The sequence below is a fragment of the Puntigrus tetrazona genome, chromosome 16 (genome assembly GCF_018831695.1).
Source record: "Puntigrus tetrazona isolate hp1 chromosome 16, ASM1883169v1, whole genome shotgun sequence".
NCBI lineage: Eukaryota > Metazoa > Chordata > Actinopteri > Cypriniformes > Cyprinidae > Puntigrus > Puntigrus tetrazona.
In genome coordinates, this window is record NC_056714.1 from 20,493,620 (window position 1) to 20,514,957 (window position 21,338).

The 21,338-nt window shown below is 35.4% G+C and overlaps 1 protein-coding gene across 1 annotated transcript; it reads left to right on the forward strand.

Annotated features, from left to right (window-relative positions):
* The first annotated feature begins 1,073 nt into the window (after window positions 1-1,073).
* On the forward strand, window positions 1,074-20,039 carry zgc:162160 (uncharacterized protein LOC561782 homolog). Its single transcript, XM_043260248.1, has 4 exons — window positions 1,074-1,440; window positions 11,837-11,970; window positions 13,242-14,118; window positions 19,166-20,039. Exons 2-4 carry the CDS (start codon window positions 11,893-11,895, stop codon window positions 19,489-19,491), a joined length of 1,281 nt encoding a protein of 426 aa, XP_043116183.1. The 5' UTR covers window positions 1,074-1,440; window positions 11,837-11,892; the 3' UTR covers window positions 19,492-20,039.
* The last annotated feature ends 1,299 nt before the right edge of the window (window positions 20,040-21,338 follow it).

Below are 21,338 nucleotides of genomic sequence, written 5' to 3' on the forward strand. Positions count from 1 at the left end.
TATTAGATATATATTTAAAGATTTGTTTAATATCGTAAAACATTACATGTGCATACTGTTCTGTAAATTTATACTAAACAAATTATGTTGTTTTTTTATGTAAAAAATGTTTTTATGTTTTTAATAAATGTTAAAGAGAAAGATTTGTATATTCGTTTCAACAAATCTGCTCAAACTTTTGGTAATCCGTTTGTGTTATTGTGTTAATAAATAAATAAATAAATAAATAAATACAGTGTTATGATCAAGCACATCCCACACACAGAGTATGAAAACAATTATGATTTTTAGGAATGTCTCAAGTTAATGGCATTAAGATGATATATATATATTTCAAATAGTGCCCTCATTTTCTGAATGATTAATATTTACTTTCTCCCATAGCCTGCAGCCGTTCACCACATGTCTTCTCATTAACATTTCACTCACAAGTAACTTGTCATACTTGCTGAGCTTCAATGATGATTAATATTCTACCATAAAACAACCGATGCGTGTGCTGGTGGCTCATGAAAAATCTTTTCATGAAGCAATATGAAGAAAAACATGTGTAAACTAAGTACAGAAGCAACATGACTGAATTCAGCCAGCTGACACTTACTTGATTTGTTATTCTTAAAGGGGTAGTTCACCTAAAATTACTCATTCTCATGACTTTATTCTCCAGGAAAAAACTACAATTAACATGGCCTATATGTAGGTATGTAAATGTCAATAAAAACATTAATAAATTATGTACATTTAAAATGACGCAATTTCCAGTTTTGGTTGTATTTATTCATTTACATAATGCAATAGATAAAATGAAAAGTAAATAAATATTTACTAATAATTACTAAATAATAAGTAAATAAATACGATCGTTAGTCATGCATGCGACCCTTTACTTGAGACATAGGAAGCTGTCATTGATCTTACCGTCCAGTTGCATCACATGTCATTATTGAATTATCCTGGATCGATTTACAACTGCATGATATCTTTAGCAGCATTCCGTGTCAAAACGCATTGACGAAATGAGTGATATAATGCATCAGCGTGCCGCACGCGCTCGGAGCGAGGCAGGACCTGGGGGAGGAGACGTGTGTGTATCACGCTTTCGCTCATGCTTCTGTGTTTCGCCTACCAATTCCACCTCATCGTGCACATTGTTCTACACTACGACCATCCAGCATCCCTCCAGCACACCTTCATCTTCCGAGGATCCAGAGAGCTGGGCAGCATAAACAACCGTAGCTTTGCGCGAGTCGTTGTTGACTTCATGGGACGCGCTTTTAACGCGAAACGTGTGAAAGTCCTACAAGTCGTCGTCATATTATTTCTTTCGGCTCTTGGAGACAATGTTTTAAAGCAAACGCTGGCGTGCGCTCTTCGATTTAAATGAGCTCAGGTTGGAGAGCCACTGGGAACCCAAGCGAGGAACTAACTTGAACTACGAAAGTGAGTATTACGCTTTATTTCTATCGGCTGTTTTACTTGTTTCCTGATTGTTTGGTTGACATGTCGAGACAATTACAATTCGTGATGCGGTTTTGACAGATAATTAATTAATTTTCGGTGTAATTCCTGTTTTTGCACAATGTGTGTCGTGTTTTTGTGTAATAATCCCATATTGGTCTGCCTCAGATTAAAGTAGTTTAGAAACCTAGTAGGCTGTTTAAGTGAATGTCAAGGAGCTCTACCAAACTGTCAGAAAAAACATGATCATCTGTAGCCTACATTTTTTTAGGCTATTCAGATTTACTTAATTATTTGCTATAATCCCACCGCCCTCATCTCATTTGAGCTGTTTTAATTTTTAAAGGTAAGTGAAAAGCATACATTTTCATCTAATCAGTCAAATATTGTGTGGCAGATTAATACACTATCCAAATTTTTTGTGGGCAAAGTATTTGGAAAGTGTTACAACCCTTCTAAGCTTTTAAAATGTAGATTAAAAATTGTTGTTTTAATATTGTATATCAAACGGCATGCAAGCACCTGCTGATTACACGCTGATTAATAAGATATTAAATCGCATTATAAATCGGGCTTGTAATAGGGCTTTCTTACACATAGATTTTTTTTTGTCCTGTAGATTTCTGTACACATTGTCATCTCAGGAGGGTAGTGATCATGGTAGTAATTTCACCCCTGTAGCTCATTTTTGATTGGCTGAACCGGTAACTGTCTAACTAGTCATTAGTGTATCCATGTATTTCAATGGCACTTCGCTTCCACCACAGCTGGCAGAGGCTCCCATCTTTGCTCAGGGGTGCTCGGTGTGCTGCCTGTTTTTTTTCTGGTTTTTTTACATCATGATTATGACACTGCAAGAAAATGTACTGTCCCAAACCCTTCACTAATGACTGTCCTGAGCTATAACGTTAAAGGCCGCAGAAAGGGAAAAATATGTAAATTTTTCACTTTTTTTTAAAGCCTCCTAAAAAGATCGGGCACTTGTGAAATATCTACCATCTGATTTTGAGCATTTTTATTTAAAAATGAAAACTATGACGAATACAGATATTTGTTAAGTAACCGTTATTAATGTAGAGACGTGTTGCAGTTACAGCATCTTCCAGAAGGGGTTATAATGGAGCCAGTGTTAACGAGCTAAACCTTGACCTCTGGTTTCTCACCCAGGTTTCCCCTACTGTTATCCATCCCGTTATGCATTATGTTTCAGTCATTTGTATATGATTTATTCGCTCATTTGTGCTTATTTATTCGCTGCGGTTACACGATCTCACTGCGTTTTCCCTTACCAGTACAAGACCGTTGTTTATCCACTTCTCTACATGTGGTTTACAGCTGTCTTTTGAAAAATGCCAAGGCTTTCCCTGTCCGAATTACATGCATGCCTAAATAATTGACATGCATGAATGATTAATTCAGACATAAACCTGAGCATGGTTTTCATAGGAGTACAGGAGCTGGCCGTTTGTCGCTCGCGCTTCTAGAAGGCTATTGAATAAATCATCGTTCTAGAACTGACAGGGAGCGAGCCTCAGGCACTGTGAGCTCATCACGCCCTGTTATTCATATTAATGTTTTTAAAAAGGCAAAGTCTCACCAGACCTACAGGCAAATTTAGTATTGTTTTTTCAAACCAGTGCAGTGGCATATGTTTGGATGGTTCGGGGAACATTTTTCCAAAGGTGAACAACATCCAGCCTCTGTGAGGTGTATTAGGACGCTTGGATGGCATTCTGCTGAATAGGAATGCTTACATGTATTTTTCTGAGTTCAAATGCACTTCATTATCATTCCACCGTATATGGAGACATATGGAGGAATGAAATGTTATGCCTCACAGGACCGCTACGTATTTAAACATATATAAACATGAAAGAAAGAAAGAACTGAAAGAATTAATCCGACATATGCATATATATATATATATATATATATATATATACACATGCATTTAGAAATATAAAGAGGATTTAGACTGCTAAAGCAAGTAGAGTTATTCACTGCTATGAAAAGGCTTTTTAGATTTCAGTATTTCAGAAATACCATATCAAAAAAAGAGAGAGCCGTATTTTAAGGAATAGTTGATAGTTATCATTTATTCACCCTTGCGTTATTACAAATTTGTATGACTTCATCTGTGGAGCATGAAAGATTTTTTAAAAAATGTCTGTTTTTGTCCTAGATACTAAAAGTCAATTGGGTTCATTTGGTTTATTTTGAATAAATATTAAAAATTTATTAATTTCCGTTCCATTCCATACAGTTTTTTTAAGCAATATAAAAGTGAGTAAATTATGATAAAATTAGCATTTTGAACTATGCCATTAATGCAAACCCTTCATGTGTATTTTTATACCACATATTAACATGAGTAACTCTGCTCTATCTCTCTGAACATAAATTAACTCTTGTAAATGATCCTGATCTCTTGACTTTGTTCACTTGGTATTTTTTCCAAAGTTATCTCCCCATGTTTTCCTTTTTAAGTGCCCTGATGCACAGCACTATGATTGCATACAGCACTTAGAGACAATCAAATACCGTAGCAAGGACTTGCATCATACGTGAAACACAGCAGAGATCGTATCCACGATACAATGAGATCCATAAATTCACATTAACTTAGCCAAAGTTGCATCAGTTTTCTGTCAGAAAGCGTGGTAATATACTCAGGGAAAGCTGTGATACTTTGCACTTTCCCCACATGTAACCACAAACGTCTTTAACATCAGCAGTGCAGATTGGCTCGGCATCCGGGTTCACGTTGATGTTGTTTTTTGCCTGTGTCAAGGTCGACGCGGGGTGATGCGCGCTGCCCATTTCCTCTGGTGCTTGTGGAGTCTCTCACTTATGGAGATCACAGCTTACAATCCATTACGATGCAGCCCAAACCCCCAGGCAGCTGTGAACTTAAGTGAAACATGGTTACACTCTTAGTGTGAACTGTGCTTGGGAAGAACAGAGGGACAGTTGGGTGTTTTATGAGGTGAAAGATTGAAAATTCAAACCGTTACTATCTCTAATCTAATAGTGTGGGCTCTAGAATTCATGACACAAATTTGTTCATCCTTAGTTAGTAATACGTTCAAAATTGAACCCATGCATCTGCCATAAATTGGTATATTGAACTTGTCAGTGAAATAATGCGCAATATATGTTTAAATGCCGTCATAGTCCCAGTTAATTAGCATTTGTATGGAGACATGCGTCATTCTTTAATTGCACCTCAGGCTAAAAGAGATCCATAGTGCTTCATAAATATAATGGATAACCTTCTGGCTCTATAGATTAATGAGGAAATGTTAAGGCCTGGTTCAGGTCCTCTTTTATTCGTTTGAGATGAAATTGAGACATGGAATGTAACCCAAGGCTGTAATTAAACTCAAAATTAAACAGGATAGCCAATGTTCCCAATAGACATCCACTTTCCCAATGGAAACCTAACGCTCAAACTTTTTCAAATGGGTCTTAGAAGAGTGTCAGATCTGTGAGGGAAAAATATATAGGTTGAATTAATAGCTCACCCAAAAATGAAAATATTGTCATCATTTACTCGCCTTCATGTCATTCCAAACTTATGATTAGAAGATATCTTGACGAACATTGGTAACCAAACAGTTTTGGCTCCCGTTGATATTTGGTATGGACAAAAAAGTCAGTGGAAACAGAAACTGTTTGGTTATTAACATTCTTCAGAATAGCTTCAGCAGAAGCAGGAATGAAGTGAGGGTGATTAAATGGTGACAGGATTTTCATTTTTGGTTTTTAGGATTTTCACTATCTCTTTCAAGACTTTGATTTCTCTTTCTCCTGGTTTACTGAAAGATGCATGAGATGGTATCTATGAAACTATGATGTTCAAACCTTTACCTGCTCTTCACGAGCGCCATAATGGAGTGGCACCAGTGAACCAAAAGCCTTGGAAATGCAGGTCTATTTTTGGCCCATGTCGGATGGCTCTTTCCTTTCCACTCGCCTCTGTGTGTTGTTTTGCACAGAGAATAGACAGCTGCCAGACACAAGCAAATGATTTTACCGCTTGAAATGAAGATGCCCTCCACTGCTGATAAAAGGGATTTGTAAATACACAAGTGCATAATGAGAGGCCATCTAATTCTGACAGCCTACATGATAGAAATTTTCCCCCCTGCTTTTTTTTTATCATTCTTTTAATTCTTGTCTTGTTGTATTTATTTATTATAAAAATACAGTAAAAGCAGTAATATTGGGAAATAATATTATATTTTAAAATAACTTGTCTGTTTAATATATTGAATTGAATTTATGAATGTGACGTTAAAGCTGAATGTTCATTGGCACATGATCTTTTAGAAATGATTATTTGGTGCTCAATAAATATTTATTATCACTGTTGAAAGCAGTTGTGCTTAATATTTTTGGTGTAAACACTAATCCATTTTCAGGAAAATCCTTGTAATTTTCAAATGTCTTTACTGTGTCTTTTGATCAATTTAATGTTTTCTTGCTCAGTAATGAAAAAAAAGGATTTTAAGTGGTGGTTCAAAATTACAGATAAAAGCAAATAAATTGGAAATGCAACACGTTTGTGTGTGTTTGTGTGTGTGTGTTTCTTCGTATTAAAGCTACAAAAGTGATTTGTGAAAGTGAATAGTGAGAGATTTTCTCTCATTTGTTGTTTGAGTAACGTGAATGACAGACTGCAAGAATATTAGACTGCTGTCACTTTAAGAGCTACACTGTTACACATGTTTTTTTTCCGCATGAAACAGAAGTTTGTGACCGATTTTAACGTCTGTATTGTGACGTACCTCAGGGTGAAACAGAATATTGAATGAGGAAAACTGAGGGTGTGGCTTGTTTTTCTTTCACTGCGAATTGATTGGATGGCATTTTTTTCTGAAATGAATACTTTCAGTTGGACAGTTGGAGGGGCGTGGTTAAGGATGTCATGCTCATGCCCAAGCCATCAAACTGATGTCATCAGAGAAGGCCAATCATTTTAGAGGCGATGACCATTTACAGATTTGGATTGAAGATTAACCTTTTTTTGTAAATTTGCTTGCATGGGGGAATTTTTAACCACAAAAAATAGCAATGTGAGCTAACTAAATACAGTCAGATTTCAAGCTGACTTTTAAGGCCTAAATTATTGTGTTTATGAGTGTATTTATCAGTGTTGATGTGTATATTTGCAAAGACAACAATTTTGATACATACACATGTGTGATGGGAGAAGGGACTTTAACATTTCGATTTTTATGATCCATGTTTATCAGTGTTATTTCGTTCAAAGATCAAAATGAGAATATTTTGAACAGTCTGTATGTTTATCCCTCGCAGCGCTGTTTTGATTCTTTTCGGATTGAATAAGGCTCCTACTTTGATGCATGTTGTTCTATTCTGAAAATCTGAGCAAACTGCTATTGGCTTTTAAGGACACATCACAAGTAAGTTAAGCCATTAGAGTCTCCCTCCTGTGAGGTGCAGGGTTCAGCGGTGTGACATATCAAAAGCTTATTAAATCCAATTTAATGACCAGACAAGCTTCCAGAGCGTCAGACCTTTGCTTATGTCAGCATTAGCAAAGGTTAAAAGAATCGCATCAGTGGATGCATGTAGCATGTAGTGCAAATATTTGGTAAAAATATTTGAATACACGCAGGACATCCATGATGCAATTAGGCCACAAAAGGTGAACTCAAGGTGAACTCTCCAGGCGTCATCGGCGATCATGATCCCGTCTATCTCTAAAGGACAGGGATTGTGTAAAAATTGTTGAAAAGGTAATTATGCAAATCGTGGGAGCGGTGAGTTCGTGTTCTGTGTCAGTGCTCTCCAGTTCCCCAATACCGGATGGGTCTGCAATAGAAAAGCCTGTTTTTGCCCTTGAGGTAGTCATAGGCTTTTCTTGCCACTGATTATAGATCATAAAGCAAATGAAGTAAGACATTGCACATTTAAACCATGGTGGATAAAGGTTTCGTGAAGGTCAGGTGCTGTGACGAAGATCAGTCTAGGCCATCTCAATAGATCTTTCCTTGAGGGCCGTCTAATGGATTTCCACATTGTAGTCCTTTTTATGTCTTCTCCATCTGTCATAGTGCTGTCTGGAGTCTAGCATTCAGATAATAGAAAGCAGACTGAAATAATATGGTCATGTTCTGCGCCAAAGCTATATGCCATCTCTCTGATAGCCTTCTTTTAAATGAGACCTTGCATCAGGAGATGTGTAAGTAGTGGTGCTTGCTATACGTTCCTGTCCAATGAGTTGATTTTTATTAAAACCAACAGATTTGGTGTGTGTTTTTGTTGGTTTGTTAAATAGGGATTATAATTTTCTTTCTTTTTTTTTCAACTTTTCTGAATGCATTTTATGTCTGTATTTTATTGTTTTAATCGTGACACAAACCCAGACATCCCTATCATATACTATGAAAATCCATTATGAATATAAATAGGGTATAAATAATAATGAAACATTTCTAATGAATATTTATTGGCTATATTATTAAAAAAATAACCAAAAGAAAGCTGCTCAAGATTCAAGATAAATTTTTTGATTATCATCAAAGTTGAAAACAGTTTTGCTGCTTATTTTGTGAATTCTGTGAGATATATATATATATATATATATATATATATATATATATATATATATATATATATATATATATATATATATGTATATGTATTTAATAATTAAAAACAAATAACAAAAAACATTTTTGTTTATTTAAAACAGAACGAATTTGTAGAATTATAAATGTTAACTGTCACCTTTGATCTATTCTTATAGAATTTATGTCTATCAATATTCATTCATAATTATATATATATTTAAAAATAATCAAAACAAAAATAATAATTTCTATACATTTTTGAAGCATAACATGTATTTGTTTCAGAGCCCATTTTACAATTAAAAAAATTAAGTCAATTTGCTAATAGTGTTATTTCCAATAAATTATGCCAAAACTGCAAGAGGATTATTGATAGTATTTTGAATATATAAAAATCTAGCTGTGAGTCTGCCAGGTCCAGCACAGAATGTTACTAAACACAATCTATAATTTGAGATATAGAGTTGTTCTTGTTTCACCAAGACGGTGAGTTTTGCATGCATGTAGCTGACCTTACATAGAATTTTAGAGCTTAATAGAGATTTAGGAGAGAATGAAACCATGACTAAAAAGAGGCAAAGTGCTTCAATCCCTTGCGGCTTGTCGTGGCGGTGCGCTCTGCTCCGTCTCGGTGAGAGGCACAGAGGAGCAAGAGTGCTCTCCTGCTGCTCACTCCAGTTGGTGACATTTTACACTGACCCCTGGTGCTATCCAGTGTTCTGGTTTGTGATGACGCAACAGTTCAGGCAGAGTGACAGTGGCACAGTTGTGGCCGGGCTGCGGGGTGTTTGACTGCAAAATGTGTCTGAGTCAGAGACGACAGCGTCCTGGTTGATTCAGCCTCCTGGGATCCTGATTTGGCAAAGTTTTTCTTTTCTTTTTTTAAAGGGAAAATACTGCACCCTCAGTACACGAAAACATGATTAAAATAGCCAAAATGTTAAGTGAAGGCATTTCAATTGTGTGGAAATCTGCAGAGCTTTGTTTGTGTTCATTTCTTTTGGAAACTGCACTGATATGTATTTGTTGGTAAGTATTTTGTGTCTGGCTAAAAAGTGCATGAAGGTATGTTCATGCCGTGAGACCAGTTAGACAATTATAAGGCTAGTTTTCTCAAGTTGTTTAATTTTGGACTCAGTGTTCTTTTATATGGAGTTCAAAGCTTGTTCGTGCCAGTCGCAACAACAATAAGCCAGAGTCCTAAACAAGTGGGACGCCATTTGAGGATGTTTTTAATTATAGTTATAATTTAGTTTCTAAATGTTATTTACATTTGATGTAGAAGACTTGATGAAATAAAAAAATAAAAATCAGTTTTTAGACAGTTTGTCAAAGTATACACTACCATTCAAAGACTTGGGATTATTATATATGTAATGTATGTATGTGTATTGAAAGAAATGTATAATTTTATTAAGAAGGCATTACATTTATCAGATGTAACAGGCAGTAAAGACGTTGTAAAAAAAAAAAAAGAAAATATAAACAACACTATAAATAAAATAGGAATAACAAAAAAGGTTTATTGAGCACCAAACCAGCATATATTGTAATAATATTTAATTACTGTTTTTAAATAAATGAACATTAAGAGACTTCTAGTAGACTTCGTGAGTGTGTTTATTTGTATTTAGTTTATATATATATCCTCATATTTAACACATTAGCTCAATGAATATGTTTAGTTTAGGAATGATATACTCATTTATTTATTTATTTATTGAACATATCTTTTCATTCAGCCACTGATTTATTCAGAAACTGCTTTATTCTTTCATTCAAATGATTCTTTTTATAAACAATAATTTATTCGAATACACCACTACGAAGTGTCGTTTGCAAGTAGCAAAATTAAAATGAAAGAGCTTTTGCTTGACTCTTTATCGCACCATGTTAGGACGCATTGAAGAAAGTATTCAGCTACGTACATAAAGTTTGTTTTAATGTGTTAATGATCTCGCTAAATAGGCACCGTTTATTTTCTTGGCTCCTAAAGATATTTGTTGCACACCCTTATTTCACAGCAAATCTGTCAAGCCAAAATAATGGCAAAACAAACAAGTCCAGATATCAGCACTGTATAAATAATTCATCAGTTCACAGTAAATCATTTCATGTGGCTTTAGTTTATCTGCGTTTGAGTTGTTATCTGTCACTTTCTCAATCTGTCTCTCTCTCTCTCTCTCTCTCTCTCTCTCTCTCTCTCTCTCTCTCTCTCTCTCTCTCTCTCTCTCTCTCTCTCTCGACCATATCTGATCAGATCTCCTAGTGGGTGCCGTCTGCCCCCATCTGCCTCAGAAGGCCTCGCTCCATGTTCCCCATGGAGCTTGCCATCATTAATATTACTTTCACATGTGTGTTATGAAAAAAACCCACCGGTACTCACCCGCACCTGCTGTCGGTGCTGTTGGGTGATGCTTGGGCAGAGAGGGATAGAGACAATGTCTTCAGAGACTTTGAGCTAATGGATAACATGTTGAAACAGATGTGGAATTCAGCATTCAGTGAACACGATCAATAATGTGGAAATAAAGCATTTTATGTATGCTAGAGATGAGGCTGAATCTTTGGCAGGGTTTTGTAGCATTTCCTTTTACATTTTGTTCCAAACCGTGAAAATCGCCAGTCTCCCTTCTCTGCAGAACGAGATATTTCCGCTCAACCAATCACAGCTCACCATTCCACGCACTATAAATAATACCGGTAATGGCGGTACTTTGAATACACCTATACACGTATATAAATCTATGGTCTCACGGCTCTGTGTGAATCAAACTGTTTAGCACAAAACAAAATGTTGACGGTAGCCATTGACTTCCATATGGAAAAAACTTTTGGTTACCAGTATTCTTCAGAATATCTTCTTTTTGCGTTCTTTTGTGCTGGAAACAAGTGGAATGTGAGTAAATGATGGTAGAAGTTTCATTTTTAAGAGTGCTTTTCCTTTAAGAACCCTGATGTGGGTCACTAGTATCCCATGCACAGTAAAAATAGATTTGTAAGTTTTAACTAAAACAGATCATTGGAGTATGCTTTAGAAGAAAAGGTCCTTGCACACTTTTTTTGTATTCATCATCCTTTTAAAAACGCAGTCAGATTATTATTCTTATTATTTATATTATTTATTTATATTATTATTTTTATTTTTTTAATGACAGGTAAAAGTTTTGTAGGCAGTGTGTAAACATGATTGATAGTGATTTCATACTCATTTTCCAGTGTGTGAAATGTGTCTGCTTTAAACTTTTTACATATAATGTTCAATGACTTAGGTGTTTTTCAAATATATTAGCAATTTATATACAATTTATATTTAAATATACATTTAGATTTTTATTTTATTCTATTAATATGACGATATCTAGCTTTTAGTAAGTACAATATTTATTATTTGGCCAAGTAAAATTATTGCAAACCAAAAATGTTATGCGTTTATCATGTTTTAATGCATTAATTCCACTTTCTGTGAATTTATATAAATATCAGAGCTGACTTGGGGAAAACAAACTTTTTTAGTGATGACGCTCGCCTTTTAATTTATAATGCATTCAGCGTTGTAACAACTGCACTGACTTCTAAAACAGATTCAGGGACTAACTGTGTAAATGTGGTGTGCAGGTAAGCAAACGCTGTAGAGCAACATAATTTAACACTTGGATTTTAATTAAGACTGCTTACAGGCACATTTATCTCACTGTTTGTGGTAAATTGCTCTCTAAGTTTTGCTCTCCATTATGAGTTTCACCTACTTGCTTCCATGCGTTTTCTTCTAATAGTTGGAGAGCTCCAGCTACTGCGTTGGATCGGAGACGACGTCTCCGGCTTCCGGGCCATGAGTAGTTTTAAGGGCCAGGATGTGGAAAAACAAGGCATCAGGCTGCCAAAAAAATGGATTGATTCCAATGATAAAGTAAGTTTGGTTCATTTAGTTCATTAAAAGTTCATTTACTCTTCTTTTATGCTTTTTTTGTACTTGTATGAATTTTGGGGAAGCTACTGTAACTTGTTAAGCAGCTATTCGTAGTTTAAAATAGTTTAGCTACATTCAAGGTAACCACTAACAAAAAGTAGCTAAATACATTTGGGGTCAGCATTGACGTGCTCACCATGGCTACATTTATTTAATTAACAATTAAGTAAAAAAACAATATTGTGAAATATTATTACAGTTTAAATTGACTGTTTTTAATTGTAGCATATATTTACATATTAACATATTAAGTGCCTCCAGTATTATTATTTGTTTTGACCTTTCACGCAGTGTGTAACAGCTCTAAATAAATGAATCCTGCAAAGTTTTAAATCTGAAAGTGCACTGTGTATAAATGTATTGTCTATCAGAATAAAAAGTAAAAAATAAATAAATCATCAAAGTTTTTAAAATGAATCCCAGGCCATACATGTTGATGTCAACATGAAATATTGACCGCCCACTTGTTGCTTGCACAGACCATGGGAAAACTTCATTTTCTCATTGGTTCTGAATGAAAATGCAAAGGAGAGGTTTGGAAAATTTATTGTTGAACGACTTATTTGGGAGTCATTTGGCAAATAAGATAAAAAAAAAGTGCATATTACAAGAAACTGAAAGTGTTTTTTTGACCTTGCATGCAACCAAAATATGTTTTTTTTATTACCCATAATAGGGGCACTTTTTTACGTATTCTTGTGATGCAAAGCTGGATTTTCAGAATTTTCTCTCCAGGCTTTGGAGTCACATGATCTCTCAGAAATTACTCTAATATGTCGATTATTATGAATGTTTCGAACCGTTGTGCTGCTGAATAATTCTGTGGAAACAATGAGCCATTTTTTGTCCCAGGGTTTATTCAATAGAAGTTCAAAGGAACAGCATTTCTTTTAAATAGAACTCTTCTGTAACATTATAAAAGTCTTTAATATAAATGTAATGTTTATTGAAAAGTGTTCAATTATTGCTTCAGCTGCTGGAAAGCTCGTTACTGGAAAGCTACTCTACCTCAAAAGAAACAATAGATGATACCAAAAACAGTAGTGCCACTACTATTAGTTACTTTCCAGCACTGATATCGATTGTCCTTCTTTTAGTAAGCTTTGTTTGCATTGCTGATGACAGGCCACGCTGTTAGCTTCTGTTGTTTAATCTTTTCTTTTAGCCAAGCTTGAAATGTTTCTGACTTCTTTTTCCATGCTTGACTGCAGATCCCCACAGACCGTACGATGGTTGTCGGCAGAGTTGTGGGAAGAGGAGATGCTTTCGATCCTCCAGGAGTTCCGTTGAGAAAACGGCGTCAGCGCTACGTGGAAAAGGACGGCAAGTGCAACGTCCACCACGGAAACGTCCGCGAAACCTACCGTTACCTGACGGACATCTTCACCACGCTCGTGGACTTAAAGTGGCGATTCAATCTGCTGGTCTTCACGCTGGTCTACACCACCACCTGGGTGTTTTTTGGCTTCATTTGGTGGCTCATCGCCTACACCCGTGGAGACCTGGACCACGCCGATGACAACGAGTGGACACCGTGTGTCAATAACCTCAATGGCTTCGTCTCGGCCTTCCTTTTTTCCATCGAGACCGAGACCACCATCGGTTATGGGTACCGTGTCATAACAGACAAATGCCCCGAGGGCATCATCTTGCTTTTGGTGCAGGCCATCCTGGGCTCCATCGTCAATGCTTTTATGGTGGGCTGCATGTTTGTGAAAATCTCGCAACCAAAGAAACGCGCCGAAACGCTCATGTTTTCTAACACAGCTGTGATATCCGTGCGGGACAGCAAGTTGTGTTTGATGTTTCGCGTTGGAGACTTGCGTAACTCGCACATAGTGGAGGCCTCGATCAGGGCAAAGCTCATTCGCTCTAAGCAGACCAAGGAAGGAGAGTTCATCCCTCTAAACCAGACGGACATTAACGTTGGCTTCGACACGGGGGACGATCGGCTCTTCCTGGTGTCGCCACTGATCATTTGTCATGAGATCAACAAGAACAGCCCCTTTTGGGACATCTCTCAGGAGCAACTGGTGCGAGAAGAGTTTGAAATAGTGGTCATTCTGGAAGGAATGGTGGAGGCTACAGGTGAGAGTCGACCATGGAGAAGGAAAATAATATAACTACACTGTAATGTAAGCAAAAATATAGACATATATAAATTTATATAGACATATATAAATTTAAATATGTCTTTAACCAATGCTCAGCTTAAAAATTAAAAGGGATATTAAGGAATATTATAGTTACCAAATTTTTATATTTATATCTATGTATTTATATTTTTATGTATGTGAGTCAAAGATGTCAAGATGTCCGCATCAAAAGATATTCACAAAAGTGATTTTATGTCCATAGAAAGCACATTAAATGTTAGTAAAGTTTTTAAAGAAGAAAATGTTGAAATGTGGTTGAAATAATGTTACATTTGTCATTTAATGTAACACAATAACATTGAAAACAACACGCCTATTCTGACTTGTACATTTAAATATATAAATAAATAAGGGAGCATATTACATTTTACTGTGTTTTAAATTAGTAATAATTCTTATTGACAGATGGGCAAAGTATAATGTATGAGTGGCATATTTTAAAAATGTAAAATTACTTTTTAGTATTTGAGGTGAAAGCAATTAGTCTTTTAATATGTCATAAATAGATTTTTGTTGTAAATATATTTGACAAAACTGTTACACTTAATACCAGTTTAGGGGACGTTTTCTTTAAATAAAATAAAAATATATCATGTTTATGGTTTGCTCAGAAAAAACAAAACAAAGCAATTAAATTAAACAGAAAATTTATAGTTTAAAACAACAATTTAAAGCAGTATAACACTTATTGTATTTATGCTGAAACCTTTTTTTTTGTGTCTTTGTATATTTAGTTAAGTAAAAGAGATTAACTGGAATATATATATATATATATATATATATATATATATATATATATATATATATATATATAAAAAGCCAAATTTATTTTACCTACTTTCCAAGGCATAACCCAAAAACGCGCTATAATTAAAAAATAACACTGCTGCCATTTTAATTAGAAAACAGCTATTTTTGCTATCTATCTATCTGTCTATACAAACATAGATAGATAGATAGACAGACAAATAGAAGGATATAGACGTGTGTGAGAAGAAGCTAAATGATAACTTTGTATAGTGATAGTATAGGTAATGTAGGGATTATATAGGTAGGATTTTAATCTTTTTTTAAATCGAGTCTTTTAATGAATCTGCTGATCTAGTTCATAAAACTGAATTGTTTGATGGTCTGAAATGGGATTGATTCAGTTTAATTCTCTGACTCACTGATCTGGTTGCAAGGGTTATCATATAAATTCAGATGATTTAATATATATCACAAAAGTCACTTTCACTCTATTATGGTGCTTTTGGGTCCTTCGAGCATCTTGACAGCCCTAGACCACATTTACTTTCATTACACCTAAAGTGGTTCCCAGAATCTTCGTAAAAAATTCTCATTTTGTATTCCACGGTAGAAAGAAGGTCATAGAGTTTGGAACAACGTGACCGAGTTAATGTTTTTCTGAAGTGATGTTGGATGCACAGGCCAAGTTACTGCCATTGAGATGAATGGCAATGGGAATGGATGGCTCTCTCCAGGTATATCAGAGCTCTTTGGATGAGTCAGGAGTATTTAAATGGGTGTTGGTGCAAGTCAAACATGAAAAGTGACCAGATTTACCACAGTTCCCCTGGTAACTGAATGCTGACAGCAGGGCGTGATGTGGTATTTTCATGGGATTCGCTAATTATATTGACAATGAATTCATGTGACAGCAGTTGCAATTACACTATGCTAATTAGCTTTTGCATTGTGCTCCGTGTCAGTATAGACAGATATTGCTGCCTGCATGGAGCAGAAGGATGGAGGACTCTTGAGATGTCTCTCAGTAAGACAAGCTCATGGCCTGTCAATAGGACCGCCTCGGGGAAATTAGCAAGCAGAAGACAATTGAAAGAACTATAATGCAATTCACTCTCACGCACACATAAATACACACACGCGCTCGCTAACACACTCTCTCCTACATCTAAAATAATGAATCATTGCTCAGGAGTGGGATGCAGTGAGTAGTTTGATTCAGTCCACAATCATCACTTGTTCAGTGCAGTTATACTTTTTTTGTCTCACATCTGACATTCAAGAGTATCCCACTTTCAGTCGATGTAGGTTTAACCAATCTATTATTAGGCAAAAAGCGGGATAACAGTGAAAGAATCAGTATCAGAAAATGATAATGAACTATTCAGGTCAGGATTTTACCTCAAGGCCTAGCGAAATTGGAAAAGTATAATGAATAATTATTGATTTCCTAAATAAAGTCCTTTTTGGGGCTTTAAAGTGATAAGTAATGGAGGTTTAGGATTGGTAGCTCATGCCCAATCAGGGTAATGACATCAGGGAGATGCCATGAACAGAGTCCAAATCTAATAACAAATATAATTGTTCTGAGCAGTTCTAGTTTGAGTCTCAACCTGAACAACGACCCATTCTTAAAGACCTAGTTCAGTGAAAAATCATTATCTACTCACCTTCAAGTTGTTCCAAACCTGTAGAGTTTCTTTCATTGGCTGAACACAAAAGAAGATACTTGGAAGCTACTAAGTTGGTAACGAAACAGTTAATGGTGGCCATTGACTTCCATAGTATTTTTGCCATTCTGTGGAAATCAATTGGTTTGTTGTGTATGTTTAGGGTTTTACTTCGGCCATTTGTATAAGCTTCAAAATGTAAAAACGTTCGGAAGATTATCAAATATCTGTAAGAGTTATGAACTTTTGTTGGTCACAGAACTTATTTTATGCAGTAGTCTAAAAGCCAGTGGAAAAATCCTTCTTCTTTTTTTTGTCAAAGGAACCAGGGTTCCTAACTTCTGCTTTGGGCTCCAAAAACATGTCATCACTCTGTTGCACTGGCACAAAAACACTAAAATACAAAAAACGTATACATATCTATTAAGCGTGATATAAGTGCTTATTAATCTTGTCTGTGCAAAGTTATAGATGAAACAACTTGTATAACCAGAGGTTCATCCACCTAGAACAATAGTGTCACCACTAAAAGGATGATTCAGACAACTTTACAGCTTTAATAACCTATCTGTATGGAAGAATTAATGTAAGTGGTTTAACAAAAAAATTCAATCTGCACATTTCTGTTTTTAAACCCTCTAGAATTTTAAACATGTTTTTATAAACTCAGGGAAGAAGTGATTGTCTGCGGTAGTGAATATCATGGCACAGATGCTTCTGAAGGAACACGTGTTAAACACAGAACAGACCTTTAATAAAGCCTTTTAAACTGCCCACGGGCTGCTGCTCTTTTGGTGCGGCCCTCAGAGGCTTTGAGATGTTTTAAAACCTCTTTCCTTTAACAAATTAATGCTTCGGCACCAGTGAGGCTTTGGTTCTACTTCTGCTTGGGTTCTAGAAAGCTCTCATATTTTAGATATTCCCTGGGTGGCTAACAAAGCACTTTGTTCACAGTGTAATGGTTTTAAATGAACAGTTTAAAATGTCCGTATGGAGGTGTTTAAGTCAATTGCACAGCGTTATCAGTGAAAGCGAAGCTTCTTTTGCAGTAGCTTTCATTGATTATATAGTTCGATGCATGCCCTGTGTGGTTATTGAACTACTGTACACTGGGAATCTCATGAATTTTGATGTGTTTGATGAATGATATCTGCTGGGTTTCCTAGATGTCATTTATATTCATTATGACAGCCTCTATATATCACTCTGTGTGTTTACGTGTGTGTGTTTGAAAGTGGCCGTAAAAGAGATGCTTGTTGAAAGTGTGTTTTGTTGCTCTGTTTGTCACAGCTCGTCTCTGGAGTAATTGATGCGGTTATTCGAGGTTCACTAAAGCAGATGATGAGAAAGCTTGTTTTCTATTTTTAGGCGCTGTGCCCATAAATATTCAGCGGTGCATGTGCATGCATGTCTGTGCGTTTCACGGGAAACATGATATTCTTAATTAATTAAGCTTAATTGCATTCCTATTGGCATTATTGAAACGACCATTACTAACTTCTGAAGGTCAAAAGCACAATTAAACAGTGACCTTTAGATATTTGAAAAAGACATAATGGAACAGTTAGTTCTTCAGCAAATGTTATAAAAGTGGTTTTAATATGTAGACAATACTCAACTAATCAAGATAAAAACCATGCACTACAGTCTTATCTTATTAGCTCATATAACAGCCCCAAAAAGTAATATGAAACTTAAGGACTTTGTACAGAACTCTCTCTCTCTCTCTCTCTTTATATATATAAATTTATATTAAATATGACCCCAGGAGCACAAAACCAGTCATAAGGATACATTTTTTGGGGAAATTTAAATTTATACATCATCTGGATGTATGGTTTGTTAGATTAAGACCAAGATGCAACTATTTTAAAATTTGGAATCTGAGGATGCAAAAAAAAAATCTATATATTGAGAAAATCGCCTTTAAAGTTGTCCAAATTAAATTCTTAGCAATGCATATTACTAAGTTTTGAAATTTACGGTAGAAAATTTGCAAAACATCTTCATAGGACATGATCTTTAATTAATAATCTAAAAATGGATCATTTTGACCCATACAGTGTATTGTTGGCTATACCTCCAAATATTTCCATGTTACTTAGGACTGATTTTGTGCTCCGAGGTCGCAATTGTTAAAGAGAGATGTCTCAAGCGCATTTGTCAAGCAACACATTTTACTAAAAAGGTTTATTATGTTATAAACTATAGATTTGGTGTTTAAAACAAAAGATAAAAGGACAGTTGTTTGAAATCTAATGCAAAACTAGTTATACATTATAGATATATTTATAATTAGGCATATAGTGCCTCAATTCATTCAATTCCACTATATATTTAAGCATTGCTCTAAATACTGAACATTCCAAATTGTGCTCTTTGTCCTACTTTGGATCTAATTAATGAAGACTCTCGCTCCTTCATGTCTCTAATTTTTCGCGGCATGCATAAACTATTCATGATTGTCCACGCCACGTCGTTTGGAATGAGCCTCCTCTCTTTTCACTGCTATTTTTGTTGACGTTTCTGTGCTCACAACCGTTTTCCTGTCTTTTCCCACAGGAATGACATGTCAAGCCCGCAGCTCATACCTGAACTCTGAGGTGCTTTGGGGAGAACGTTTCACCCCTGTGCTCTCGCTGGAGGAGGGATTTTACGAGGTGGATTATGACACGTTCCACCACACCTACCCCGCACCGACCCCTTCCTGCTCCGCCCGGGAGCTTGCAGAACTGGCAAAGAAAGGGGAAGGCATCCCTTTGCCTGCTATTTCTCCTCCAGCAACTATTGGAGAGCCCCCAAGCCCAGAGGAGATGCCTGAGGAGGAGACCAAGGCAGATGAAGAAAAAAAGAAGAAGAAGAAGAGACTGTTAGCAATGGTGATGTGAACAGAATGGAGTCTGTGCAAGAATGAATTCATGCATTGCGATCTTCAGTCTTTTGCTGCCTCTGTGTGGCAGATGGACATATATACGGAGATACAAAAACCCACTTCAACCGCATAAACGCCACACGAACTGAGAAATAGTTACAAATCCACTGGTACTGTTATTAACCGTTTTCAAAAATAGAGCAAAGTACATACGGTAAAGTTTTTAAACTGTAGATGCAAAAATGTTTAAAAAACCTCTCTCTGCTTGAATTGATTTAAATGAGATGTATATATTTGTAGCTTTGTACTGTGATTGCTTAACCCGCTACTGAGCTTGCGTTATTGCTTTTGAGGTTTATAAGGATTTCTGAATCCAGTTTATAAAGATTAAGATTCGTTTCAGATGGTGCTTGTAAGCTACATTACAGCGTTTTACGAAAGCTTGTTTCTGCCACAGGATAACAAAATACTGTGACTTTATCTCACAATTCTTGCCATTCTGGGAAAAACGTCTGAATTGTGAGATTCTGAGGGGAAAAACATTTGCAACATAAATTTCGTGAACAAAATAAATATGTTTTATATATATATATATATATATATATATATATATATATATATATATATATATATATATATATATATATATATATATATATATATATATATATGGAAGCTTGTTTCTGCACCAATATAAAAAAATGTAAAAAGGTAATTGCAACTTTTTATCTCATAATTCTAACTTTTTCTCAATTCGGAAAATAAAATTATTTACTTATTTATTTTGTTTTGCATTCTTTATCTCTTGGCAGAAACAAGCGTCCCTAGCATTTTTAAACTGCTAGTTAAAAAAAACCCCACACTCGCGTTTTTCATTTCATTAATGAATGACATTGCGTTCCCTATAAAGGGCGTGTTGAATATGCATAGAATACGCTTAAAGTTGCACATCAGTATACAGTATACACACATGCTGTATAGAATATAATTTCTGTAACAAGTAGATTTTTTATGTTAGCAAACAGTGACCTCTGCTGTAAGTGGACCTCATAAACAACCGGACGGATTGAGTGAGAGTTGCCAAAGGGTTAATGGTGGGAAATAATTATTGAATTTTTTTTGAATGACAGATATGTAACACAAACACTAAAAGTTGGATATTATACACCCAAAAATGGAACGCACAATGTAATTGTTGCTTGTTCGTTTTATTTGAAATGTATAAAATGTACTGTTACTATTTGGTTAATTTAGTCATTTTCCATATCTTCTGTCTATCATTAATATTTCTGCTTGAGAAACGCCCTCACCGTTATTTATAGCTCTTCTTTAGTTTTTTTGTTCATTTTTTTTAACACCAGACTTAATTAAATGTTTCTGTTTTATTTTACAAAAAGTAAATAAAGTGCTTCAAATAAACGATCATACAGACACTATGTGCTATGCTGACTTTCACTGAGAATATATAAAAGGAATTATAATGTGAAACAACATTAACCCTTGAAAAACCTTAAGACATGTAAACTGCTTTGTGTTATAATTGAGCTCTGTCTACTATGTATTTTTTCAACTGTTAATTCTAATATTATGATATGCAGCTATATAGGCAATTAAAGCGTGTCCTGTTGGGGTCATTGATTAATGCAATGTTTTTTTTAATTATATCCCCTTTGACTTTCAGTTACACATAGACTTGCACATAGATGTTTTTAGGAGTGATATAAATAAACTATACTTATCATGGCCTTTAAACTACTAGAAATTAATTTGTTTAAGGAATAATAAATTGTGCAAAGCGCATTCACCCACATTTTTCCTCCCTCAAAGAAATTTCCCAGTGAAATTGATGCAGGAAGTCAGAAA